The sequence below is a fragment of the Camelus ferus genome, chromosome 34 (genome assembly GCF_009834535.1).
Source record: "Camelus ferus isolate YT-003-E chromosome 34, BCGSAC_Cfer_1.0, whole genome shotgun sequence".
NCBI classification, from domain to species: domain Eukaryota; kingdom Metazoa; phylum Chordata; class Mammalia; order Artiodactyla; family Camelidae; genus Camelus; species Camelus ferus.
This window is the reverse complement of record NC_045729.1, coordinates 20,867,808-20,894,722: the sequence shown is the minus strand read 5'-3', so window position 1 is coordinate 20,894,722 and position 26,915 is coordinate 20,867,808. Positions and strand designations below refer to the sequence as shown.

The window sequence follows — 26,915 nt, the reverse complement described above, 5'->3', positions numbered from 1 at the left end:
CCGGGCTCTGTCACTTCCCCAGTGGGTGATCTTGGACACGGTACCTGACGTCTCTGTGCCTCAGTTTCCTCACCTATGAACCCGGCGGAGGGAGTCTCCACTTCATGGTACTTGTTACATAGTACACAGTACATAGTACTTAGTACACAGCATATAGCACACAGTGCTAAGTGCATGGTACCTAGTACACAGTGCTTAGTACACAGTACTATGACTCACAGTTTGTGAGGATTAAAAACGGACACGTTAAAGCACTTAGTTCAGAACATGGTCCTTAACTGTAACTGTGACAGTAAGAACCCCTATTTTTTCAGTCATGGAAGCTGAGGGTCAGAAAGGGTAAGCACTTTGCCCAAGGCTGCACAGCTAATGACAGGCAGTCGGGAGTCCAACCCAGGAGACTCTCTGAAGCCTCCACCCACCCCCAGGACCAGGTCAGGGCTCGAGCTGTTGACCTCCACCCTACCTGGGGTGTGCAGCCCCTCTGGGCAGGGGACGGTCACTGAGTGTCGGAGGCAGTCATTGAGGCAGCTGCTGAAGAAGGGCTGGACCTATGGGGGCGGAGGGGAGGGCGGGGGATGCACTTGAGGGAGCAGATCCTGGCCCGCCCGTCTGGGACCCCGGTGGCCGCTGGGCAGGTGGCCCATCAGTGGTGGGGGGTCAGGGGACCCTGCTCAGGTGAGGCTGGGGGCCCGGCAGGGAACCCTGGGTGGCAGTGGCGCTGGGTCCTGGGGGAGAGCACGAGCCCACAAGCTGCCACCTGTGCCCCCTCTCCACACTCTTCACCCGCTCCCCGAACCCGTCTACACCCGCTCCCCACCTGCACATGGTGGTGGCAGCACCAGTTCAAGTTCTGTAGGGTGACTGTGATGTTGGAGCGCTGGTGGAATGCCTCTTGAGGGGGCTGAGGGGAGAGGGGCAGGTAAGGCTCTTGCCTCAGCTGGGAGGGATCCGCCTCGGGAAGCCCCCATGGCTGCCACCGCCTGGAAGGCCACGGGGAAAGGCTGTCCAGGAGGAACGATCCCCAGGGCCACGGTTTGTTAACTTGGGGACACATCTAACGCCCCGACGTCCCTCTCTGCTTTGCCTGCCGGGCATCACGGAGACAGACCTGGGTGTCCCGCACTGTCCCGCCCAGGCTTCATCTCATTTCCTCATCTTTACTTCCCCTTTGTCTTCATTTCCAGTTTTAAATCTTCAAACCCTTTTTGCAATAGTGGAATTGACAAAGCGAAACAAAAAGAGAACCGGGAGAACGTGTGGGAGGGGGACGCAGGATGGGGAGGGACAGAGGCAGCTGTGTCCCATCAGCAGTAGGAGCAACTCAGCACCAGCTACAGCCCCGGATGTGGGGCGGGGCGGGGGGCGGCAGCCCGGTGGGACCCCCAACACAGTCCGAGCGCGGGGTGGGGGGGCTCGAGGCCTGGAGAGCTGGTTCTGAGCTGGGCGGGAGGATAGGAAACGGCAGAGAAAGAACACGGTTACCGCAGGCACGTCCAGGACACTTTGGAAGCAGCTCTGGTCATCTGCGCGCGGAAAGCTGCTCAGTAGGACCTGGTAACCAGTGGACTCGTTCCACAGGGTGAAGCTCACCCGCAGCTGCCGGGCCTCCAGGGCCTCCACGGCGATGTCGGGGTCCCACAGGCTGCCTGTCGGGCACGGCAGGGTCTGGGAGTGAGGGTGGGGTGCACAGTGCACGCGTGTGCACGCACGTGTGTGCCTGTGCCCATGTGTACACGGGCATGTGCGTGCGTGCCTGTGTGCATGCGCATGCATGTGCGTGCGTGCCTATGCCCGTGTGTGCACGTGCATGTGTGTGTCTGCGTGCATGCACCCAAGTCAAGACCCCCACGGGGCCTCCAGCCACACTTACCTGAGCTCACGCATGGCGTGGTGATCTTCATCCTGGGGTCCTCGCAGTCTGCCCACCCAGAAAAAAGTGAAACCATTATGCTCCTACCTTAGAAAGCCTGCTGGTGCAGAAACTCTGACACCAGGGGTAACCACCTTCTCCCTTCTGGGGAGCCTGTTCAAAGCCCCAGGACTGGACGCTGCCACGGGCCAGGGGCCCCACAGGCCTGGGACTGACCCAGCTGTCTCACCCCTCCTCTCTCCTGGAACCTTCCAGATCCAGGTGTAAACCCCCACTCCCCCGCCCCCCCACGTGCTTTGGGACTGAGGAGTCTCGGTCCACCCCAGCTCCTCTCCCTGCTGGGCTGCCGCTCCAGAGCTGCCTCTGCCTTTCCAGGGAGATGGGCTCTGGGCCCCATAGCAGCTTTCCTGCAACTTCCTGTGTCCTCATGAGGAGCTTCTGATTCAGCGTATCTGGGGCCGGTCCTGGGAAGCTGCATTTCTGACAAGTTCCCAGTGGTTTGGTGCCACTGACCACTCCTCCAGGGAAAGCCGGGTGAGTAGACGGCGTGTGTGTGTGTGTGTGTGTGTGTGTGTGTGTGTGCATGCAGCGGGGCGCTCTGGGGATGAAGACTGTCACTGTCCCCAGTAAGCACTTCCATTACCTACTATGTGCAAGGCAATCTGGGAGGGTCTGGGGGCTGGCCAGGTGGAAGGCGCAGACCCTGTCCTCCAGGGGCCAAGGTCCCAGGAGTGGGTGGCTCTGAACCATGGGACACGTTGTGGCCAGGATTCCAGAGAGGATGGAGAAGTAGTCGGAGTACACACACCAAATGAAGTTTTGGGAGGTGAACCTGGGGGTCCTTACAGCAGGGCGGGTTAGTGGGAAGAGGGGTGGTGTCAGATGATGCAGGTGGGGTGTGGGGTGAGGATGAGGTGACCAGAGCGGGTTACAGCTCTTCCTGGTACTTCCTGGGCAGGCCCGGGTTGTCTTCAGCCAGGGGGGGGACCCTGGCTCCTGGAAAACTCCTGAGGTCTTGGGCCAATACCCACTGTTTGTGCAATGGAGAACTGGTTCAGCCCTCGGGGAGCAGAGGCTGCAGCCACTCCCCAGACAGCCCTGGCCCCGTGGGGACCACATGCCAGAGCGGGGAGGCGACGTCTGCAACCCCTGGTGGCTTCCTCCCCAGCTCATGGTGGAGGGGACGCGCTTACCGGGCACCAGGAAGTGTCTGGACTGGTGGTTCGGGTCCCCGTCAGGGATGGGCTTAGGCAGGTGGTGGACGGTCACCTCGTACTCCTGGCCTGGCTCCACCACAAAGTGGCTGAAGGCAAAACGCCACTGAGGACACGGAGGGAAGAGGGGTCAGACAGGCCAGGCCTCTCACCCACCTGGGCCCAAAGGTCAGTCAAAATGAGGAGAAAACCACCACCATGAGATCCAAAATCAGAGGCATCGTTTCTCTGTTTCCGCTGGTCTTTCCTGCCTATTTAAAAAAGGACTGACCACTGGCCTCGTGCAGAGACAGCAGGGCTGAAAGCACGCAGGTCTGGGGAAGTCGGAGGGGTCCTCCCCCTCAGCCCGAGGGACTGGGGCCTGCGGGGCTGGCACACGCGGGGCAGCATGCTATTTGTCGGGTGACCCCTCCTCCTTAAGTGGGAAGGCCAGGGGTCTCTTGAGGCTGTCCTGGAGCACAGAAGTGCAGTGGGAGGGCGAAGGGGTCCCCGCCCACCCTGGGCCTGAAGGCATCTCTTGCTCAGATATGTTCTAGGTGATGCAGGTGACCTGCATCGACGCCAACCCCCGCTCCAGTTACTCTGGTGGATGGGAGGCCCCTGGTCCTCGCCCTCCTCCCAGCGGTCAAGTCTGGGGAGTCCCAGTGAAACAGGGGGCAGGGGTCTGTCTTTGCTGTTTGTTTGTGCGGGTGCTGCAAACGGCCACTTTCCAGACCTAAACTGCCAGCATTCAGACGGCCAGTGTCAGGACCCCGAGGAAGGCTGGTTAACGCCAGCTGCTGTGTATACACACCCTCAGGCTCTGATCCCCGAGGTCTGGGCGGGGCCCTAGAACCAGCACCTCAAATGAGCCCCCAGGTGGTGCTGCTGGTGCCGGGACCACCCTGCAAGAACCGGGGCTCCACTCAGACTAAATGAGAGGGAAACCACGGCAGAAACACCGCAGCCCTGACAGGGGCCGAGCCCTTCCCCTAGAGGGGCCCCAGACTAACCCAGCTACACACAAGGGTGGCAAAGGTAGGTCCTGGGAGCCGCCTTCCCATCCAGCTTTCCCTACAACAGACAGCTACCTGCGGCCCGAAGGCAGCGCAGGAGCCGTTGGGGCCACTCTGCTCCTCCCGCATCACCGTCCTCCCCGCGGCCGGAGCCTCACCCGCTTGTGATGGTGCCTCAGTTTGGACAGAAACTCGAACTTGACACACAGACGTTCATTGGTGTTCAGCTGCAGGACAGACAGCTCCGCCCCCTCCAGGTAGAGGACACTGGCTGACGGTCAGAGGGAGGAGAGGAGGCACACGGGGTGAGGGGGTGTCACTTGTCTGTCTGCCACGCCGCCCCTCTGACCTCAGCCCCGGCCTGTTCCCTCCACCTCCCTCCTGGGCTGGCTTCACTATGGCCTGCACACAGTGACCCCAGCTGGACTCGCGCAGCGTAATTTACTCTGGGCTAGAAGCAAAAGCTTTGCAAATGTGTGGCTAGGGTGCTGGCAGCGTGGTGTGGGCATCCAGCAGGCATCACTGTCCTTGAAGGGGGTGCAGCAGTTGGTGGCGCTGGAGCCTCAGAGAACACCACCCTCCGCCCATCCACAGATCTGGGGTGGTCTGGTCCCCCAGTTTTGCATAAAGTCTATCCCTGGAGAGGTTTGGGGGTGCTGTTCTCAGAAGGGCCGGCCCTGCGGTCAGACAATTCACTATCTGACTTCTTTTTCCAGGGAGATAAAGATTTTAGGCCAAAGGAAGGCCTTTCTTGAAGGATCGTGGGATGAGAAGATGTCATCACGGGGTAAAGTCAAAACCACTGACAAAGGGTTCGTGTGAGGAGGTGGCTCCTGTCACTAAGCGTGGACCCTTACGTCTGAGCCCAGTCCTGAGCCTGGTGTGGGGCCAGAGGGTCTCGCCTGTGGAGGCCCTGGTGCTGGGCAGCGCAGCACCCCCAGGGCCCAGGGATGCCCACTCACCATCTGTCTGCAGCGTCCACTCAATGTGGACCACGGGGAGGAGGTGTCCGTGCTGCGTGTGGACAAAGCGCAGTTGGGTCTGCATGTCTTTGGGGGACGAGGGGGTCAGGCTTCGGGGTTGGATCCAGCTGTCATCCAGGCAGGTACCTGGGAGCCAGGAAGAGCACAAATCAGACTCGCAGGCTCAGGAGGAATGGGATGCGGTGCACAAGCAAGATGCCCCGGCCGGGGAGCCAGGCTTCCCCAGGCAGGCCGGGGCCAGGCGCGCCGGCCTCTCAGCCTCACCCCCGCCTGCTTTCCCGATGCTGGTCTGGGTCACAAGGAAGCTCAAGGGGAGATGGCCGAGCGCACCCTCGCTGGGAGGCGGGAGGCAGCCGGAGAGTGGCTCTGTTTTTACAGGCTGGACCCCTAACTGGCCCAGACACCTGACCCGCACATCTTTCTTGATTAAAAGGCCAAACAAAGCCGCCAGCACGGCCGTCTCCCCCGTCACAGCGACAGCTCCGGCAGAGTTGTTTGACAGATTCACCAGGGCGGCACCCCAGGAGACTCCCCCCAACCCAAGTGACAGCCCGGCTCCTCCCGTCCTGACCACCGATGGCGAGCGTTCTGGGCGGGGGCGTGGGGGCTCGTTGCCAAGCCCCTGGGGTCCTCCTGCTGGGGGCCGCTCAGCGCGGGGTCAGCACTTCATCACCCAGGCAGCCGAGGAGCGTGAGCACAGAGGACTTACTGTTCTTGACGGCGCAGCTGAGCTCCTGTGGGGGGAAGACGCGGGCGGTCACCGTCGGCAAAGAGCTTCCGTGCGCGCGGGCCGGGCTCCGGCGTCCCCAGGGTCACCCCCTCCCTCTCGCCTTTGGGGGCCCCTCTCGGAGGGACCACACCCTCCTCATGCTTTCTGCTGACTGAGGGGAAGTGGGTGAGAAGTGGGCACAGCACAGGCAGAGTGGGACTGGAGGAGATGTTGGGAGTCAGGGACTGTCTACCTCCAGACACTGAGGTTTCCCCTGGGCGCCCCAGAAACACCCCCAAATCTCTTGAGGCTTCTGGGCAACAAGACGGGGACAAAACCTGCCACTTCCCCCCACCCCTCCGTCACAGGATCAGTCACAGAAAACTCACCCCGTGGGCACAGACTTTACAGATAACATCTCACCCGTGATTACGGACTCCCCTGGGGCTGCCTCGCACTCCGGCAGTCCCCCTGGCTCTCTGACCCCCGGGGGAGATCTGGGCCGCGTTCAGAAGTCCCCGTTACGAGCACAGGGACACCTTTGGCCAGGGAACTCTACGCTGGAGAACAGTGCCCCCGGGGCGGGTCGCCTCCTCACCACTTAACAGCCACGGGACGCCAGGCAACACACCTGACCCTGCCCAGCCTGGACGTCTGCAGGTGCAGAGTCACAGCCCTGACGCCAGCCCCAGAGCACCGCTGGGAATCAACCGACAGAGACACGAGCAGAGACCCCAGCCACGGAGCCTCGCGTTCGCGTCCGGCGCAGCCGTACCACCCGGATCCCGAGCAATGGAACGTGTGTTAGTGATGCACCCGAGTGAGCTGCTGCCCTGTCAGACAGGCAGCCCGCCAGAAGCCCAGGAAAAGGACCAGGAATCCCGCAGGCCCCGGCGCCTGGGGGGCCAGCTCACTGCCGGGACCAGAGACGGCCTCGCCCAGCGTCTGACACGGAGGCTGCTCTGTAACCCCCGGCTCCCTGCTTTGCGGCTGGGGTGCAGGGAGCACCTCGTGAAGGGAGCGCTCGTTGTAGGGGGCCCCCACACACTCAGGTTTGGTGGGGAGCAAGGCGACAACTCGGGGGCACAGGGACCAAGCACCTCCCGTGGGGCCAAGTCAAGGCAGCCAGAGTGACGGTTCCGAGGACGGCAGTGGGGCTCAGTGTGTGTGCGGACAGCGCCCCACGGAGCAGGAGGCAGAGGAGGAGACGGGATGCCGCCAGGCCTCACTCACAGGCCGGGTGCTGGTGGCATCCTCGTGCTCGCTCCAGGGCTGGCCCAGCCATGCCGGGCCACCCTACCCTGCCTTTCTGGGACGTCACTCATGAGCCCCCGGGGTCCAGACCTTCTGCACCCCGTCCAGCTCCTGGTGATGATTCTCACTCCCTGTCTCGGCCCCGCCGGGCACACGTCCAACAACCCGTCCAGCTGCTCTGCTCTCTCTACGAGGGCCACTGTTTCCTGGGAGGAGGGGGGATGAGCTCCCACCAACACCTCGTTCCTCCCCCTCCTGGAGAGGACAGAGTGGACCGGCGCGCGGGGGACAGAAACCGGTTCTTTCGCCCTGAGATGGGAGCTCTTGCAGAAAAGGAAACTGATGCCCGCTTTGGGCAACTCCCTGTTACCCACCAGTAGCTCCTCCAGGACCACCGCAGAATGGCGAGCAGGACAGAAGGCTCTGGTCTTCGCGTGACCAAGGGGAGCTGGGAGGGTCTGGGACGCAGGCAGCAGGGGGCGCCTGTCCTCTAACTCCTGTGACCGACGCAGACGGCTCCCCGTCTGGCTCCCCACTTGGCACTGTTTGAGGTCTTGGTCTTCGAGACCCATCGCTGTACACACGTATTTTCCTTCTATTACCATTTTGCTTATCTTTTTAATTAAAACAGCCTCTGAACTTCGTCAAATATCTCGTGTCTATTTACAAAGCTTTGCAGATTTTCTCCTTTAATTTCCTGATGTAATGAACTGCGTCGATCGATTTGCTGATGATGGACTAACTCCGCACTCTTGGACTCAGTCCTGCTTGGCTACAGTGCATTTCCTAGCATGTTCATAGGTTCAATTTGCTAATTTTAATATAGAATTGTTTGCATCTGTGTTCATAAGTTAGATTGGTCCACCGTTTTCTCCTTCTGTGTACATTTTCAAGCTTTAGAATTAAACTTACGCTAGCTCTAAAGTGGGTAACTTTCCCTGTTTTTCTGTGGTATTAAATGCCCATCAAGAGGGAAGGACTGAACAGAATTAACAGACACAAACTGCTATACCTAAAACAGATAAGCAACAAGGATTTATTGCATAGCACAAGGAATTATAGCCAGTATCTTGTAATAACCTATACTGAAATGTAATCTGCAAAAAACCGCCACCTGATCACTGTGCTGTACACCTGAACCTAATGCAATGTTGTAAATCAGCTGTACGTGAACAAAACGGGGAATTCCCGAATAACGTGAGCCCGAGTTTAAGTCTCAGTGTCCATCCACCAAGACCGAGCCAGCTGAACAGACTGCTGCCCACGCCAGGAGTACTACGCACACGCTAAGAGACTTGGTTACGCAGCGGTCTGCCAACCTGGAGCGATGCCCAGCATATGAGAGAGAAGAGTAAGTTGCAAAGAATCCTTTATTACATGATCCAACTTTGTCTGGAAATAAATGATGAAAAACCCCTCCGCGTATGTGTACGCATGTGTGAATACACTGAACATACACAAACACGTGGCAGGTGCACATCAGGCTGTTCACACACTGGTTACTGGGGGTCAAGGGACGGACGCAGAGGAGTACGCATGCGTGTGAGACAGAGCCTGACACTCCCTTTGAGTCCTGGCGTGGTGACGGCGTACGCCCATCTCCTCCCCACCCCAAACCACATCAAAGTTATAGGAAGGAGGGAATTTTTATAAATGTTCAGGGACAGAGAGGTAACATCACTGGACAAGAGATGAGGACAGATTTTTAAAAGACACAACAAGGAGGAGCGGGCACCTGGCGAGCGGGGCGGGCTCAGAGGACGCGTCTCAGAACCAGGTATCGGGTACCTGGGGAGGGAGGACAAAGCCAAGGGTGAGAGTTGGGGGGCAGGGGAGGGCTGCACCTGCGATTTGGGGCACCCGAGCCTCCACTTCCCTGCCCGATCTCATCCTGCTGGCAGCCACGCCCAGAGAAGAGTCCTGCCAGTCTCAACACTGAGAGTCACCCAGCAGACAGGGCACGTTCACCACCAGCCTGGGGCCACCAGTGAAGCCCAGTGATGGGAATGCCCCCTCCACACCGGGCGTCCGATGTCCTTGTTCTTGGAATGTCCTCTGACAGCCAAAGAGCACCAGGTATTTGAGAAGAGTTTCCTGTATGAAAAATAGGTTAAAACCCCCTGAATTTAAAAAGTGCTCTTGGAGGAAATAAGACAATGCTGGGAACAGAATAAAATTAAAACAGACAAATAAAATTAGAACAGTTTTAAGGAAATAAGAGAGGATATTGGGAGATAAAAGTGAAAAGGGAAGGAATGATCAATTATTTAACGTGTATGTGGAATTTACAGTAACGTAATGTTTTTAATAGTGTAAAACATGCACTCAGGGTCTTCTTTGGCTCCACTAGGATCTCGTCTTCCTCCCTTCCAACAAATCAGCCCTAATTCCTTTATTTCAAATGCCCATTTTAAAAAGTGGTAGGGTCAGAGTGCCAGCTGGGAGCCGGGGAACAGCACTAGGTTGGGCGCCTGGCAGAAATCCAAGGGAACGTTCTCGACCAAGAGGACACAGCGGGCCGGTACCCGCTGAGATCTCACCGTGCCGGGCGTCATGCTAACACCACACACCCACCTCATTTAACCTTTTTTTTTTTTTTTACAGTATATTTTGTTGCTTTTTTATTGAATATTATATGTACATAATAAAATGAGCAGGTTTTAAAAAGTCTGAAGAATTTTTATAAATGAGTACATCTCTGTGACCAGCTAAGTTGTAAGACCTTTCATCACACCAGTAAACCGCCTCATTTAGCCTTTACAACAGTCCTATGATGTAGGTCCCTTACCCATTTTTACCCTTGAAAAAACTGAGGCACAGGAAGGTCAGCTGAGTGGTCCAAGGCCCCACAGACCCGAAGCCCAAAGCCATGTAGTTCTGCTCCAGGACCACACTCTTAACCACCGCTACACGGCCTCTCTGAGTAACAACATGTGGGCCCACGTTCTCCATCAGGACGGTGAAGATGGAAAGGAAGGACTGAGACTGAGCCACCACAGGCCTCGCAGAGAGATGTGGGCTCTGAAGTCGCACACTCATCTCTGCTCTGCTCCACCTTGGCCAGTCACCCCATCTCTACAACGGGTCAACGGTGCTGGCCTGGCAGGTAGTCGAGCTCCGAGTGAAGGTGGACCGCTACCCCCGCACAGTGGCTGGCACAAAGCCGCAGGTGACTGCTGGTGCCGGGGCACACCCAGCCCCACGACGCCCCTCGTCTGACCCAGCGTGTTATGTGCTCTCGCAGCGACCTTGGGAGGCGAGGGGCACCCCCTGCGTGGATGGAACACCAGCTCACAGCAGCAGAGGGGCTGGGAGGGGAAGCTCCACCCAGAGCCCAGGCCCGAGCCAGCCCAGGCTTCTTGGGCTGCTGGATGCTGGGTGCTGTCCCAGTCTCTGCACCCAGGCTGGCAGCCAGCTGTTGGGCTGGACCACCAAGGAGCCTGTGACTGCTCTAATGCCACCAGCAGGGACCCCAGCCCTGCTGGCCCAGTGCACCCACCACGCCGGAGAGCCCAGAGAACACAACTTGACCCTTGGGTGGGGGGCATGGCCGAGAGCTTCTGGGAACCGGAAGATTGGGTGAAACCCAACAGCTGTTCCACCTCCAGTCAAACCATAAGTGCCCAGGAAAAAAAGGATGTGTTATGAACGAACACACACCCTGTCTAGAAGCTTGGGTGTCTAGGGAACTCCCGCTGACCAACTCAGGCTTTCCTCTGGGCTTAGAAAGCCCCGGGGAGGGTTTGGGGGCGAGTCCACGCAGGGAATGGTTTCTCCAGCAAGGATCTGCATCTGGGGGGACTCAGTCACCGGGTCTTAAGGTGCTAAATCCAAGCAGCCAGAGTCAGCGCTGCACCTGCTCTCCGTCTGTCGCTGCCTCAAGCAGCGCGAGCCATCGCTCCCCCGGTCACCGGCTCCTCCATCCTTTTGTTCCACAAACATCTGTCAGGCCCACATCCTGTGTTTGCAGCACTGGGCTGGGAACCGCACAGGCATGTGCCGGGTCCTTCGCTGTCTTAGGGGAGAGGCACCGCGCAGTGGTACCGGCCCACCCTGCGAAGGCTCACCCAGCCCTTCCGCGAGGACACGGAGACCCAGGGGCAGGCTGCCTAAACTACCCAGGTTGTGGAGGCTGCAGGTGGTGACGTCAGGATGCATACCCAGATCCTCCGCCTCAAGTGTGCGGCTCCCCTCCCATCAGTCGCCACGTGGGCTTGCATCCACTGAAACACCAGGCAGGGTGTAGCTTCGTTCTTTTCAAAGGGACAAAGGGACTAGTCACCGAGCAGGGAAGCTGTCTGGCCGTGGAGACGCCTGTCTGCGGCTAGGTGTGCGTGGAGACGGGTGGGAAGAGGGAGGGTCCGGGAGATGCAAACAAATCCGGCCGAGTCCTTCTCCAGCCCCGCCCCGATCAGGCCCCGCCCCGTCCCGCCGCCCAGACTCTCAGCGGCTTCCCGCTGAGCAATTGAGGTCAAACCCGAAAAACTTTAGTCCACCCCAGCTGGCAATAATTTCTCTTTTCCTTGGAATTCTGTACGCTCACTGGTTGCGCAAAGGGCACTTGCTACAGGCTGCCTGACGTGGTGTCTGCCTCCCCGGGTGCTCTACCCCCGTCACCGGGTACCCGGGAGGTTTCTTGGCCGGTTCAGTACCTTGCATTTTGCAGGCTCCTGGCAAAGGGCCAACAAAAGCTGAGCAGGCGCCCTGGCGGCAGAACGCGTCTTCTTCACCCAGTGCCCGGGAAGGACCTGCCCAGCACGAGTCCCCTGCTTTCCCCAGGAGTGGGAGTCATCAGGGCACTTCCCAACATCATTCTCGTTAAAAAAGTTTCTGCTAAACAGTCACCGACCTTCCACCCTCTTGTGGTGAGTCCACCACCAAACTGGATAAGGAGAAATACCACTTTGGTTGTTTCACATCCTCTGACTCAGATTCTGAGCATTACTCCTTAGGGTCAGCGGTGGTGGAGGGGAGGGGGCCAAGGAAACCGAGAGGGGCGGGGTGGGGGCGTAGAGGCGAGAGGCCGTGCGGGCGGGCACGGTCTGGCTGTTGTTTCTTCCTCGCGACGGCCCTCCACCCCCAGGACACTACCCGGCGGTGGGTGTGTCGCTTCCTGTGGGCGCAGCGGGGCAACCGCCCGGCTGATACAGGCAGGAGGGACCCCAGGCCTGGGTGGTGAGGGCTGGAGGGGCAATGTCCTAAGGGTCTGCGCGGCCCCCCAGGAGTCGCCCCGGGAGGGGTCATCGCTCTACCCGCACAACTCTCCCCGGAAAGTGCGCCCAACGGTCCCCCGGGCCCGTGCGCCAGGCTCCGCGGCCGCCGGATACCCAGGGCGCGGGGTCCGGTGGAGGAGGGTCCGAGGACCGGGGTTGGAACCGGGTCCAGCCCCACCTCGCCCTCCGCAGGCCCCTCCCTACCCGCTTCTAACCAGCCCGCCCAGCCTCCGGCCGGCCGCGCCTCCCAGTCCTTCCCCAAAACGTGGGGCCCCCGCGGAGGTGTCACCCCTCCCGCCAGGACGCCGGCCCAGGTTGTGCAACCCGCGCTACGCGACCTTTCTCCGCTAACTCCGTCTCCTCCAGTGTTCGAAGCGCAACTCCCGCCGCTCCGTGAGTCCTCCCCAGGGCTGCCCGCTCTTATGCCCAAGCCTCGGATCCCCGCGATCTCCTCGCGGACCTCCTGCCCACTCAGCGGCCCCGCGTCCCCGGGCCTCCCACCCCGGGCTGCCCGCCCGCAGCATCTTTGGCGCCGGCTCCCCGAGGCGGCGCGTGGTCTCACCTGCTGGGCGCACACGGGCGGTGGGTAGTCCAAGAGCCTCGGGGAGGAGCGACCCAGGCCCAGAGCGCGCAAAAGAAGGAGGAGGAGAAGGAGCGGCGGCCGCGCCGGGGACCCAGGGGACACGCTCGGCCGGCAGCGCGGAGCCTTCATGGCCCCCGTCCTCTGCGGAGGGCTCGCGCCCGAGCTGGGGGGACAGCGAGGGCGCGCCCTGGGCTTCCTTGTTGGCTGAGTCCCGAGTCGGCTCTCGGGAGCCTGCTTCCGGCTTCCAGCCCGGCCAGGGGCGGGCCGCGCCGAAGGGGAGGGCTCGCGCCAGGCCGGTCCGCCCGCGGGTCCCTCCCCGACGTGCGTCCCAGGTACGCGCTCCTCCCCGCGCTCCTCTCCGGGCTCCTCCCGCCCACGCTGCGCCGCTAACCCCGGGCCTGCGAGTGCTGCGCTCCGTCTCGGTCTGCTCTTACTCCCTGAGCTTCACCGCGGGACCTGAAACTCTCTTTTACTGCTTCCCCCCTTGCTCTCGCCCCTGGTCCCACTCTCTTCTTTTTCTCCTCGGTCAAGGAAGTCCGTTTTCCCAGTCCTCGTCTCTGTATCCACACCCTCTTCCCTCGATTTTGCTCGGCTTGTCTCGAGGCAGAGGCAGCTCTGCGCTCCGACGCGCCTTCGCTGCATCCGGCAGGAGCGGGGAGCCCTGGGCCTCACGTACCTGCGCGGACTGCTGGTGAGGGTTGCAGGGCGCCTGGCCGGCTCTGGACATTCTTCTGACTGGTTGGTGCTGAGGGAATCGGGAGTCAACATCGTCAGCCTTCCGGGCTCTGCATGCTGGCGGTCAGCAGTTGACTTCTTCCTCCTGGTGGGGGTTTTAGCGTCTGCAGAACATCTCAAGGATACAGCTCAGGGTGTTACCGACAGCCCTCAAGGAGGAACTAAAGGTCCTTGACTTTGTTTTACGGTTAAACTATTATTATTATTTTGTCTTGCTCCACTGTTCTCCTTTGTTTCTGCATTTTCTCCCGTCTCTGATTAAATTTGTTCTTTGGAACTCGAGGAAGACCTAGGCGGCTAAGGCTTGTCTACAAACAAAGGCAGGGATACAGGTTGGGGAGGGGGGGGTCTGTCCCTGGGAAGGTCCCTCAGGGACCTTCTTGGCTTCATGTTTTGTTATATTCATTCATTTATTTTTTTAGATTCCACATATAAGTGATATCATGTGACATTCGTCTTTCTCTGTCTGACTTACTTGGTATGATAATCTCTAAGTCCAACCTTGCTGCTGCAAATGGCATTGTTTCATTCTGTTTTCATGGCTGAGTAGTATTCCATTGTATAAATATACCACATTGTCTTTATCCAGTCATCTGTTGATGGACACTTAGGTTGCTTCCATGTCTTGGCTATTGTAAATAGTGCTGCTGTGAACACTGGGGTGCATGTGTCTTTTTGAATTAGTGTTTTCATTTTCTTGGGGTAAACACCCAGGAGTGGGATTGCTGGATCGTATGGTAACTCTATTTTTAATTTTTTGAGGAACCTCCATGCTGCTTTCCACAGAGGCTGCGCCAATTTACATTCCCACCAACAGTTCATGAGGGCTCCCTTTTCTTCACACCCTCTACAATGCTTGTTATCTGTCATTTTGATGATGGCTATTCTGACAGGTGTGGGGCGATCCATCACTGTGGTTTGGATTTGCATTTCTGAATATCAGGTTTGAGGAAGACGACAAAGTTCTCTCTGCTCCGAGTCACTGTCACCACCCCCGTTCTTGGCCTCTTGGGTCAAGAACTTCCTTCAGTCCCAGAACCTCCTCCCCTGGGTCTCACGGCCCTTGTGGCCTCTCTTCCTCCTCTGCTCAGCCTTGATTCCAGGCTGGTCACGTGGCTGTTCACTGGCTGTGAGCCAGACAGACCATCTTCACCGACCTGGTTGAAGGCCGTTACTCTGGCACTTGGAGTCACCCAAGGTCAGGGCTGACCTGGTGCTCAGTTCCCGGAGCACAGGAATCTGCCCAAAGGTGTCCCAGCAGCACCAGAGTGAGAACCGTGAGGGAGGTCCTGGCTGTGGCCCCTCCGTCCTTCCTCAACCCCCTCCTCCCTCTCCCCTTCCTTTTCCTTTTTCCTTTTTCAGTTTGGAGCCAGAAAACAAGGTGTGGAAAGGACGTGTGACATCAAGGTTCCGGTGGACGTGCTCAGACCTGGTACCTGGCGCATCCTGCCCAGACTTCTGATGCACAGAGTCCCTGGAAATAAATGTCATTGCTGTTTTGTGTCACTAAGTTTTGAAACGGTTTGGTCTGCAGCAGTGGATAACCAAAGGTACATCGTCTACTGAATTAAACACTAAGTGTGCAGCTGTAGTAATTAATTCTGCCTCCAGCTTCCCTTCCTGTGGTAACATCTACCCTTCACCGTCCCGAGCTCTTCCCGCAGCCCTTCCCAGCACCTCCAGCAGCGTGCGCAGTGGAGCGATGTTGTGTGTGTCGAGCATGTTCTTAGCATTGTGTTTCTTATTCGCATGTTTGACAAGCGTTGATTGAGATCCACGTCAGGCCAGACTCTGAGGGTTTAGAGCTGAGTGTCTGCCTTCTATTTTCTCCATTTTTCAAACCAGAATTTACATAATCATTCCTTGGAAATCGCTCTTTGACTTGAACAGATTGATCCAGGTGTCCTTTTCTTGCGTATTTGTACATTTTAGCTCCAAAGAACTTATGGTACCTTACAATATGACCTATGGTATCAAACCATGAAAATAAAATTAAAATGGAAAGTATCAGGACAGAAAAATAAGTACACAATGAACTGAGTTTAATGGCATTGCCTCAAGTGAGCGAGCAGCTCTGGGACCCCGGCGGAAGGAGGCCGCGGGCGGGTCATTTTCATGGCTCGGTGAAAGCAGGCAGGTCACCGCTCCAGCACAGAAGCAGATTCTGACTCCCCTGCTGGGGGGTGGGGGGGACAGGGGACCAGAGGTGAGCAGCGGAGACAGCATGGGTGGACAGCAGGGCTTGCAAGGACCTGGGCCGTGGGAAGAGCAGAGCGTGCTGGGGCTGGGAGGGCGGCAGGAGGCTGGTGGGAAGGGCTGTGGCCGGAGGGTGCGGGGACAAAAGGGCTGACCGATGGGGCAGGCCCTGGGCTGGAGATTTGGACTCGGGAGAATGACGAGTTTCCTGGCCAGCGGTTCCAGGGTTCAGTTTAAATGAGACGAGCGTGTAGGAGAGGGGGTTGGAGGTTGAAGAGAGTGGGTGGGCACTGGACTCTCCTGGTAGAACCTGCCGAAATGGAAGCCTGTTCCAGATTCAGACCACTGGGGCGTCTGGATCCAGAGAGACAGAGGGAAACGTCAGATGGCGACAGAAGGCCAGCGGGGCCTGCTCAGCCTCCAGAGGCTCCTGGCCCGCACACAGCCTCCCCTCTGAACCACGGAGTCCTGGCGCGGAGGCCCCCCCTCCACCTGCTTTTCCGAGCGTGGCGATTGGCAGAGACGGCCCAGACAGACAGGCGGCCTGGCCAATGGGGCGGCTGGCGGGGCGGGTCCTCGGACAGCGGTTGGGGAGGAAGGTGGGTTCCCGAGGGGCTGGAGGGCGTGGAGGGAGGCCGAGTGGGGCTTCAGAGGGCGGCGCAGACGCGGGGGCGCGGTGGGTCCACCCCGGAGAGGCCCGCCGCAGACGCGAGGACCCGGCCTCCCGGTCACCGCTCAGCCGGGCCGCAGCGCTGTCCCCGAAGGAAGAGGAGCAGGGAGCTGCGGGCCCGAACCCCAACTGTTCCACCCCCCGCGGGAGCCGCAGGTGAGCGCGGGGCGCGCGTGGGGTCCCCATTTCCTCGCCGTCCCGAGGCCGGGCTGCCAGGGTGACGGTCCCGCTTTCCCACCCTGGCGCCCCCCTGTGCTTGGCCGCGTGGCAGGTGGCAGGTGGGACTCGAAGTCTCCAATCTCAGTGTTCTTACCTGGAAGTTGAGACTTCATCTCTTGAGGTTGCTCCGAGCATCGGGGGGCCGGCGAGTGCAGGACCGTCGGCGCACAGCCGCGTGCCGGGTGCCCCCCGAGTGCTGGACACACGGACCGGCCTCCACCGGCCCCCTCGGACCCGCTCTGACTCCTGCGTGTGGACTGCTCACACGTGACTTGATACCTAGGGGCGATTTAGAAATACGGCCAAGTCCCAGATACCTTTTAAAGAGACTTACCAGCACTCTGTGACCATTTTTTTCTATAAAAACCCAAAGCATTTTTAAAAACTCAGAAAATCACAAGGGTGGGAGAGGATGTGGGGAAATTGGCATCCTTGTTCCCTGTTGGTGGGACTGGGAAATGGTGCCGCTGCCGTGGAAAACAGTGTGGTGGATCCGCAAAAGACCGGACGTAGAATTACCAGTGACCCAGCACTCCCGCGTCCGGGTCTATGCTCACGAGGGGCGATCGCTCCGGCCCAGACATAGCTGCACACCCTTGGTCCCGGCGGCGTTACTCACGGGGCCCAAAGCGGAAAACAAAACAAGTGTCCATGGACAGGTGGACGGATAAACTCAACGTGAGCTACACACACAGTGGAAGATTATTCAGTCTTTAAAAAAGAAGGAAATTCTGACATAGGCTACAACGTGGGTGAACCTTGAGGACACTGTGCTCAGTGAAATAAGCCAGACACAGAAGGACAGATACCGCATGTTCTTAGAGGAGTCAAATTCACAGAGACAGAAAGTAGAACAGCGCTTGCCGGGGGCTGGGGGAGGGGGTGGGGAGTGAGGGATAATGGGGACAGAGTTTCCGTTAGGGAAGGTGCGAAAGGTTGAAGATGGATGGTGGTGATGGCTGCACAATCATGTGAATGCACTTAATGCCACTTAAATATGGTCAGAGTGAAGTTTGTGTTATGTGTATTTTACCACAAAGAAAAAGCACCCAAAACATTCATTAAATGCTCTAAATCTCAAGTTAAATTAAGTGGTCACTGTCATTTATAACACAGGCAAGAGGCCAAGCCCTGACAACTGCCAAGATTAAGCTGATAAAGATTTGAAAAGGTTTACTTTTCTGTTACGAAGCTCCAGCACATATACAGGCCCGCCGCGGGTCGGCGGCTGAGAGGTGGTCAGGCCTTTTGTTATTATGATAGGTAAAATATGGAGACAGGTGCCCTCAGAAAAGCTGTGAGCGGAGCAAGGTCGCATGCGAGAAAGAAAAGAAAATGCTCTGCTTCGCCACCCAGTTGTAGGACATTTCCTGGCAGAGACGCCAAGTCAGAGCCTGCTGTGGGGCTTCCAGCACAGCCAGACGCTCCCAGAACTGTTGAATTGGCTCTTTACCTGTGCATTTGTCAAGTCTATAGGCCTGTTCCGGGTGGCGTGGGCGTCACAAACGTGACCAGTTTGATTCCTAACCCCCAGACGCTGATGACCAGTCGGAGAGATGACAGACACAAATGTAACGGTGTAACAGTGGGGTGTGTCCTGAGGGGGACAGCGGTCGTCCTGGGCTGAAATGTGGAGAGAGGAGGGACCCCGGCCGGGGGAGCGGACACTTGTGGTCAGGATGTGAAGCCCACTGCTGACGGCAGTCCGACTCGAGCAGTGTCCTCAGATGTGCTGGGGAGTCCAGCTCGGCTCTCATGTTCTGACTGAGCTCCTCTTGTCTTCCCTTCCCCAGGCCGGTCCGCACCCCCGTCCCTGAGCGTCTGAGGAGATGGCCGCGGCGGCGGTGGCTGGGCTGATCCCGGTGCTGCACTCGGTGGCCGGCGACAAGTCCAGCTACTACGTTGGGCGGCAGCTGTGGTTCGGCTTCATCGCGGTGTACGGAGTGGTGGTGTACGTGGTCCGCATGCCCTGGGCCGACCTCCACCAGGACTTCTGGTGCCACGGCAGCATCACCTACCCCTGCCTGATCGAGTGCTTCGAGAGCAGCTTCAGCAGCCCCGTGGTGGGCCTCTGGTACTTCTTCTTCTTCCTCTTCCTGGCCTTCTTCTTCCTCATGGAATTCTTCATGGCTCAGGTCCGGCACAAGCAGATCAAGGCCAAGCTGGTGGAGTCGGAGGCGGCGGACGTGGAGGAGGGCTCCATGGTGGGGGTCCAGGAGCAGGTGCCCTCCCCCAAGAAGGCAGCCCCCAACTTCCACCAGGAGAAGGCGCTCCTGCTGCTGTATCTCCTGCACTTCCTCCTGCAGGTCGGCTCCCAGGGCGTGTTCCTGTTCCTCCTCCACTACCGCCACCTGCCCCTGGTGAGCCAGGCCACCATCCGCTGCAGCACTGGCAGCTGCCCGGGGCCCTACTTCTGCCTGGTCCGCGGCTCCATCGAGAAGCGGATGTCCATCTACACCCTGGTCACCCTGTCCTTCATGATCATCCTCTTCTGCTCTGGCTTCTTCATGTACAGCGTCCACCACTACCTGCTGAAGGGCCTCCGAGTGCCAAGTATTGGCCTAACTGACGGTGGGCAGCTCAGGTCCCTGAACTCTGTCTGCCAGTCCCCGCCTTCCTCCTTCACAGAATAAACCCTTGTTCTCACTTTCTCTGGCCACAGCCAGGCTTGCTTGTCTGACTCTGGGCTGGAGGGACGCATGTGGTGATGTGGCCGAGCCCCTCCCCGGAGGCCTGTGACACTGAGCGTCCCACCTCATCCTTCCTATGTCTTCCAGTCAGGAGGGGCTGAGAGCTGTGAAGGTTCAGAGGAGGTTGGGCAGCTCGCGCTCTGGCCTCCCCAGTTTGGGCTGTAAACCCAGAGCAGACAGTTCTCCACGGGACCACTCCTGGCCGGACGGGCAGGGGAGCTTCTCCATGCTTGCATGTATGGCCCAGCAAGGACCGACCCAGTCTAGGGGAGCCCCTGGGGAGGAGGAGTTGGAGGGTGGGGTTGAGGCTCACTGTGCACAGAGCCACGCTGCATCCCAGAGATGTCCAAGCCCAGCCCGGGGCTCCCCTTGCCCAGGTCTGCTGTCTGCCCACCCATGGAAGCTTGACCAGACCCTTGGGGAGGGGCAGAGCTGGGGATCCAGACGTTACCCAGAGAGTCAGGCTGCTCCCTCATCCTGTGCCTGAGGCCTGGGCTCCCTCCGGGCCTCGGTGTGAGACGTGGGGCAGAGGGCAGAGCTGGGGCCCCACCTGACCTGCCCAAGCCAGCGTGATGCTTCCAAACCACTCAGGTGAACGTGGTCCTGTTTCCCCTTGGTCCCGAAGCTGACTGTGCAGACAGACCCCAGCGTGGCCCTCAGTGATTTCTGTCCCCACCCCCCAACCCGTGTCCATGCCTTTGAGTAACCCTCGCTTTTGAGTGCTGGCAGGAACCATGACTTGATTCTAACAGATCAGATGTCACTCCCATGATCGTGTCTTTTTATGTAGAAGATTCTCCCTCGCGGGCTTTGAAGGGAGGGGCTACGGGGGAGGAGCATGGCAGGGACTTTCAGGGGCAGGTCCTGGGGCAGCACCTACCCTGTTCCCACTCCGGGAGCTGGGCAAGCCCTTCCCCTGTTTTCTTCTCCTTCGAGCCTGGACTGCAGAGCTCAGGGTCCAGGTCGGGGCAGTGGGGAGGTGGGGTGGGGTGCGTCCTCAGCAAAGGAGGAGGAAGGGCAGCCATGACCCATAATTCCCCAAATGGACCCCGTCTTCCATGGGATGATGCCATCACTGTGTCCCGCTGACACGTTACTTCTGGGAAGAGCTACTTTTAATTTTTACTAAATGTGATCCTACTCCTCCCACCCCCAGCCCTGCTTCTCTCTCCTTCCTGCCCCCTCCCTTTTTCTTCATTCGTTCAAAACCAATTTCGTGCCCTTCCGGCTACTGCGAGCTGGAGGCAGCTTCCGTATTTCCCCGCGACTCCCGTGCCTTCCTCCCCTCCCGAGGCTGAGACCGGCCCACGGGGTCAAGTATGTTTTTGTGACCTCTAGGGAACAGGACAAGAGAAGGCGAGAGAGAAATGCCACTGCAGCAACATAGACGTTGTTAAGAAATTTATTTGCAATTCTTGTTTTTTGGGTTTTTTGTTTGTTTTTTAAATAACATCATTCCTTAGGTAAAAATGCAATCTTACAGGAATATACACAGCGTCTCACACAGAGACGGCCTGCCACTCTCCTCCACCCCCGGCCCTTCTCCAGGGGAGGGTCGCAGGCCAGGCCGTCAACGGGCTGTTTGCTGATTACAAACTGTACAACAGTATTTACAACAGTGAGGCCGGGGGCCCCGAGGGAAGGCGCGGGGGCATGGGGGTGACGGGCCCTTGGGTGTCTCCTGGAAGGGGCATGACTCAGTCGGGTGGGGTGAAGGCGGGCGCTGCAGAGGGGAGGGTGGGCAGGGCCTGTCCACTGGGCAGCCCTGGGTGCGAGGATGAAGCAGGGATGTGCGAGCATGAGGGATGGTCACCACCAGGACCTGCCACCTGATTCTTGGTGAACGTGTGTGTTTTTCCATGGTGGGGGGTCTCAGCGGCTCCCGTCGCTGAGAACTTTGGGCCTCCAGGACCTTCCTCCCTGGGGGGAACCTCGTTCCCATGAGGCTCCAGAGACCAGCGCCGGGGGTGTGAGGCGACACGTCGGGGAGGGGTGCATGTGGTGGGGCGGTGGGAGCCTGCCTCTCTGAAGGAGGCCGCCATAAACCGTCTGCCCCCGAGTCTCAAGTGTTGCTTTTCCCTTTTCAAGCCTCTGTGTAGTTTTCCTGTGTTGGGAAGTCTGAGGGGAGGGGGCTTGGCGCCCAGTGACCCGTCCTCTTCCCGGCCCACAGCCCCCGGGCCCCCTCCGTGTCTCCTCCCAGAGCTGCTCTGGCCAGTTTCTGACGCAGTGTAATCGCAGGGGACAAACTGGCTGTAACTGATTCCTGGGGATTAAATGTCGTGCCACGTTCCCAAGATGACTGATTCTGGAAACCGGGGTTCCCGGACGCCCCTCAAAGGGGAGACCCCTGTGACACCTGGAGGGGGCTGTGACTCGGCTCACGTAACACGTAGGCTCTCCTCTGTCTGGTCTCCCCCAGGTGCGTGGAGAAAGGGAATTCATGGACTCTGCGCGACTCAGGCTGACGGGACACCCGCTGCGGCCCTGCCTCCCCTTCAGACACCATGAGGAGGCTTCCTTAAAGCTGCGGGGAGCCCGTGGGGCTTCCCCACCATCTGCTGTGACCAAGTGTCCTAAAGCCACATCAGGAGAACGGACTTTAGGTGTGGCCGTAGTTTCTCGTTGTCGACACATGATGCTCAGTTCACAGTACTCATAGGTCCAGACGCACGTTTCCACCCAGAGAAGTTCCTCTCTGCTCAGTGCGCAGCCTCCTGAGAGGAGGACAAAGCCCTTTGTGTCTCGCTCAGCCGGAGTGCCAGCACCTGCCTCTTAAGGGTGGGAGCCTGAGTGTGTGTGTGTGCGTGTACAATGTGGAAACCTGGCAGAAACCCATTCACCAGTTTGGAATCTGGCCCCACAAAGCAATGTTTCCTTGCTTTGAAACAAAAATAAATACATAAATAAATAAAGTTAACCCCAGAAATGCATCCACCAAGAAACTATAGGAATCTGCTCCCAGGACCCGTCTCACTGGACCGGGGAGGAGGGGGCCGCTGGGAAAGGTGGGGAGGCTCCATCCGGACAGCCTTGCCCTCCCTTCGTCCCCCTTGGGCCTTGGCGTTCCGGGTGGGAGGCGGCGAACATGCAGAAGGGACGTCGGCAGAGGGGGACAGGGTGGCAGACAGCCCACACCCAGACAAATGGGATGGTCTGGCTGGGAAAACAAAGCGAGACCCGTTTTATTTTTCTCTTCTTCCAAAGCACATCCTTGAGGCCACAGCCTCTCCACTGTCCTGGCCACGGTAGGGGGTTGAACCCGACCCTTCCTTCCGGAACACGGAACCAAAACAGGGAGTCAGAACGTGCCCTCCCGGAACCCCATTCCCCTCCGGTTCTGTGCCGACTCTTCCCCAGAACACAGTCACATCTGTACAAAAACGGCACTGGCTTGGACTCTGGCAGCAAGTTTTTGACCAACCAGGGTCTCCGAGGGTCGATACAAGATGGCCCTTTCCTTGGCGACTTTGCTGAACTGTTTCTGACTCTCAGTGGCCTGTCCGCTGTTCCAGGCCTCCATCCAAGGTGGGATGTCCTCACCCTCCGTAGCAACCCTTGGAGCCCTGACCACCCCGCCTCTTCCCTGGGCCCGGTCTGAGTCCTCGCTATCACTCCTGGCCTTTGGGGGTGGGGGTGGGCACCTGCTGGCCCCTGGAGAACCACCTGGCCCCCTCGACGACCTCCGGACTCCTGCCTTTCCGGTGCCCTCCTTTCTCAGCCCCGGTGGGTGTGCTTGGCTGCGGCTCCCTCGGCCGAGGGACCAGATGTTCTGGCAGGGAACGCGGGGGCCGCTCCACTCCAGCCCAGCCCTGGGGACTCGGAAGCGGGGGCACGGAGGAGGGCAAAGACCTGGTGAGAAAGACCCCTGGGCTCACAGTCCGACTTGGGAGATGCGGGAAGAGACTAGAAGGAAGAGCTTCGGAAGCAAAGCAGAGAACGTTCATGAATGAAGCCACGACGTGGAGAGAAAGCCTTCCCTTCCACCCTAAGACCAGACAGAACCTCCTAGGGGCGGGTGGGAAGGAGACAGTGAGCATCTGTTACGACCAAGGTGGAAACGAGAGAGGCCACCAGACGGGCCGAACGCAAACCAGGCCGACCTGACCTGGGGCCTGGGCTCTGGGGCCTGAGCTGTCTTAGCTTCTCCTGTCACTCCGGGTTTTCACAAGGCCTGTCGATTCTGCTGTGAAGGCCACAGGAAAGTTCTGTTTTGGATGGAGAGGCAGCGCCACACTGTGGAAGAGGGTGGCAGGTGTCACACGTCCACCCCGACCACGCCGGTCGTGAGCTCAGGTTCGGGAAGAGCCCTCCCCAACGGCGCTCCCGTCTGAGCCGCGCCCCTTCCCAGCAGCCCACCAGCCCTCGCCTTGCGGACCCGGGTCCTGCAGGCGCAGGACGGGGAGCCGGCGGACGGCCAAGGGCAAGCAGGCGAGGGGACGCCCACGGCAGAGCCCTGGAAGTAGCTGGCTGGTGAGATTCGGTGACACGGATGAAAAGTCCAAGAGGAAGCAGAAGGCAGCTCAAGGAGGCTGAGCTTGTGGTGGGTGTGTGAGGTCAGTTAAGATTCCAAATTCCTATCCGGGGCCAAAGGTACAGCGGGACCCAGGGATCGACCCGAGGGCCCCCACCCCATCCCATCAAACATCGCCATGGCCAGTGGTAGACATTTGGGACACTGGACGGAGGACGGACGACACTGGAACTTAATTTCTAGGAGACCTCGATGGCATGGAGAAGGAGCCTAGGAAGTCGGGGGACCGGGAGATTTCCAGACTGTAAGCCACCCGGGGCGAGAGCACAGGGGCTTCAGAGTGACGCTCATCTCCACCGCGGAGGGGACATGCCCTGCATCATTTCCGAGCTGCTCCTGTGAGCGCGTGCCTGGAAGGGCTGAGAGCCCTGGGACTGCGAAGGACGCTGTGGGTGGACGGTTGCGTGTGGTTTCCCCCACATCCGTCCCTTGTCAGCCATCGCTGTTGAAATCTGTCTGAAGGAAGCAGCACCCCAGGTGATGTCCAGGTGGATGCAGACAGGCAGAGATGCCCCGCAACGCCTCTGGCCCCATGGTTACTGCGCGCTCCTGACTCTCCGCACTGGTCCTGGCCCCCTGTGGCCTCCACTCCACGACAGTCAGCTGGAGGAAGTCCTGCTCCAGGGGGAGCCCAGGTAGAGCAGTGAGTGAGATGGACCTGGCTTTGGATGGACAGGATTTTACTGCTGTCGGGCTCCAGCCCCTGCGGTCCGGGTGTGGCAGAGTGCGCCCTGCCCTCCGACAGTCCACTCTCCTGGCCAGGGAACGCTTCCCTGAGGAACGCCTGTTCCGTGGGGTAGATGGCAAGGTCGGCTGCCTCTCTCGTGGGGGACGCGGACACCAGCCCGGTGACAGAGAGACTGGTTGGGGCGCTTCACGGCCCCTCCCGGGGAGGGGCTGTTCCTGGAGGAATTCCAGACCCCAGATCAGAGAACGGGGGCAGAGCAGACGGAGTAAGGTTGGGATAAGAAGTGTCCTGGTCTCTCAAAGCAAGATGCAGACACACGATCACCCAGTTTTGGGAAAACCCAGGGAAACGGAAGCGAACACAAGATATGCAAAACAGTGAGGTCCACCCGCGTGTGGACGCTGACTTGGCATCGGGACCTGCCCTGGGGGGCGGGGGGCTGCACTCATCACACAGATGAAAAGAAGAGCTGTTTTCTGACCCCAACCACACACAGAAAAGCATTTCAGAGGTCAAAGGTAAAGCTTGTCACACTCCAAATACAAAATGGTTTACTTACATGCAGCAAATATACAAGGAGTGAATTCAAAAACAAACTTAGTTCAACTCATTATATTCGCTTGGCACAATTGCAATTCAGTTTTAAAAAAATATTTGTAAAATACCGAGACTGACCTGAATTCAAGTGTAACCTCTCTCCAGCAGAAACACCACCAACGCGGTGAGCGTCGCACGGACAAACCGAAGCAAAGCGCCTCTGAGGTTCTCCCTCACACTTCCGTGTGTTTTTTAAATACAGTTGTAATGCCAACACAACTCACAATTGTATTTTGAAAATGAATATTATTGCATTGTTTTTGCATATCTTGTGGGACAGAAAATGCAGAGAGTTACTGAATCCCGTTTCAGAAGCAGAGACAGTGTTTGTTTTTGCTTTCATGGCCCCAGATTCAAATCTCCCCACAGTTAAACCCAGAAGTGGGAGCGGCGGGCTGACTGGCAGGTGCAGAGAAGACCCCGGCCACACACCGACGACCCCCGCGCACACATCACGCGCTCTCCGGAGGCCCCCGCTCGTGCTTCCCCTCTCGGGCACCCGCTATGACGCACATCTGTGCACAACAGTACCGAGTGCATTGCTGGCTACCTTTAACTTATGAAACCAAACCGAAAACATCTTGTCACTACCTACAGAAACTATAACACATTAGTGGGCGTACACAGTGGCTGGTAAAACTCTCCACGGCGGCTCAGTAGACTCCTCCGTAGAAAAGGAACCCATGATCTTATTAAGTAGCACAACAAAACCAAACCCAATTTCCATTTGCAAGAGTGAAAACAATAAGGTGGGGGGCTGCAAAGCTTGGAAAATGCTCCTCTTCCTCCCCGCCCACTGGGAGAACAAAAGAAAAAAACAAAACAAAAGCCCCCAAATGAAACATGCTGTTGAGGAAAACGTCAAATCCCAAACCAAAAGAGCGCGGGCTGGCAGCTCAGCACCACTCGGTCTCGCCCACTACCCGCCGGGCGCACACGTGGCCGTGGCCGTGGCCGGGCCGGAGGGGGGTCCGGCCGCGGGTAGCCTTGGTGTGACGCTCATGCCACCCCCTCACCCCGCCCCCTGCTGCTCCCTCCTCCCTTGGGCTGGGGCTAGGGCCTGGCTTCCTTCTGCGAATCCACAGGGCCCTGGCTCTACGGAGACAGTGAGGCTCATACAGAATATGTGCAAAATGATTTTTTACAAGCAAAGTTGAAAGACACCCGTTTAGCCTGGGTCCTTTGGGTAAGGGCCGGCCGGCGAGCCGGGGCAGCCATGGGGAGGGCAGGCGGCTGGGGTCCCCTCCCTGGTTCTCGCGCCTCCTCCCCCAGGGCTGCCCCAACGTGGACACAGACTGCGGCCGTTTCTCTCCACGCCACCCCACCCGGTCTTGTCCCCACGCAATGAATGAAGACGCTGTTCCGGTTTACTCCAGGTCACGAGGACAGTGAGGCACTTCTGAAACGAACCCATTAGGAACATTGAAACAAATAAAAAACCCCGGCACGTCCCGCCCGGCTGCTACAGGCTGCTGACCAAGGCCCCATGGTCCAGGAGCTCCTCCTCGCTCTCAGGGGGCTCGGGGCTGGGCACCCAGGCCGCATCCTCCGTGCCCCCCGCTCTGTCCGGCCCCGGGTCCCTGCAGTTTGCAAAAGGAAGCAGGGTGCCGTTGGGGCTCTGCCCGGCGCCCCCGCTGAGAATGTTGTCGGCCGCACTCTCCATCTCCTCTATCGTCATGTCGCAGGCGTCTGCCAGCTCTTGCGTGGTGGCCTCCAGGAACTTGGGGTCCTGAGCAAACTTTCCCAGTCCTTCCGAGATCAAGAC

The 26,915-nt window shown here is 58.7% G+C and overlaps 3 protein-coding genes and 1 long non-coding RNA gene across 23 annotated transcripts in view; 2 read left to right on the top strand and 2 right to left on the bottom strand.

Annotated features, from left to right (window-relative positions):
- Positions 1-8,443, top strand: part of LOC106728867 — a 15,096-nt gene extending 6,653 nt beyond the window's left edge. The window contains exons 1-4 of one of the 3 annotated variants that reach the window (XR_004317238.1): positions 1,928-2,407; positions 4,150-4,339; positions 4,799-4,869; positions 5,499-8,443. This is a non-coding gene — a long non-coding RNA (uncharacterized LOC106728867). Of the gene's footprint in view, positions 1-1,927; positions 2,408-4,149; positions 4,340-4,798; positions 5,100-5,498 lie in introns of those variants that run through there. The other 2 variants (XR_001365143.2, XR_004317237.1) reach the window with 2 other exon arrangements.
- The window catches only part of IL17RA (interleukin 17 receptor A), a 17,467-nt gene extending 4,480 nt beyond the window's left edge, over positions 1-12,987 (bottom strand). Inside the window, 9 exon segments of the mRNA XM_032473340.1 lie at positions 467-551; positions 821-904; positions 1,486-1,649; positions 1,874-1,921; positions 3,067-3,193; positions 4,241-4,353; positions 5,045-5,191; positions 5,775-5,799; positions 12,804-12,987. Of these exon segments, the coding sequence (XP_032329231.1) occupies positions 467-551; positions 821-904; positions 1,486-1,649; positions 1,874-1,921; positions 3,067-3,193; positions 4,241-4,353; positions 5,045-5,191; positions 5,775-5,799; positions 12,804-12,953 (943 nt within the window). The 5' untranslated portion in view covers positions 12,954-12,987.
- Positions 11,870-21,882, top strand: LOC106728865 (gap junction beta-3 protein-like protein). Of its 18 annotated transcripts, none has more exons than XM_032473352.1 (5): positions 12,016-12,634; positions 13,360-13,726; positions 14,922-16,581; positions 18,114-19,215; positions 21,754-21,882. In XM_032473352.1, the coding sequence occupies exons 4-5, from the start codon at positions 18,474-18,476 to the stop codon at positions 21,840-21,842; spliced, it is 831 nt and encodes a 276-aa protein (XP_032329243.1). In that variant the 5' UTR covers positions 12,016-12,634; positions 13,360-13,726; positions 14,922-16,581; positions 18,114-18,473; the 3' UTR covers positions 21,843-21,882. The 18 variants fall into 18 exon arrangements, with proteins under 18 accessions (XP_032329249.1, XP_032329246.1, XP_032329243.1 ...); XM_032473350.1 differs by having other exon boundaries at positions 13,356-13,726; XM_032473348.1 differs by lacking the exon at positions 12,016-12,634 and adding an exon at positions 13,015-13,156 and having other exon boundaries at positions 13,356-13,726.
- The window catches only part of CACNA1C (calcium voltage-gated channel subunit alpha1 C), a 327,004-nt gene continuing 320,809 nt past the window's right edge, over positions 20,721-26,915 (bottom strand). Inside the window, 1 exon segment of the mRNA XM_032473339.1 lies at positions 20,721-26,915. Coding sequence (XP_032329230.1) covers positions 26,613-26,915 — 303 coding nt within the window. The 3' untranslated portion in view covers positions 20,721-26,612.

Excerpts from the sequence above, each read along its gene's own strand:
- LOC106728865 (XM_032473358.1), top strand. The coding sequence starts at position 18,474 with ATGGCCGCGGCGGCGGTGGCTGGGCTGATCCCGGTGCTGCACTCGGTG. Across the intron at positions 19,216-21,753 it reads AAGTATTGGCCTAACTGACG|GTGCGTGGAGAAAGGGAATT; the intron begins GTGGGCAGCTCA and ends GGTCTCCCCCAG.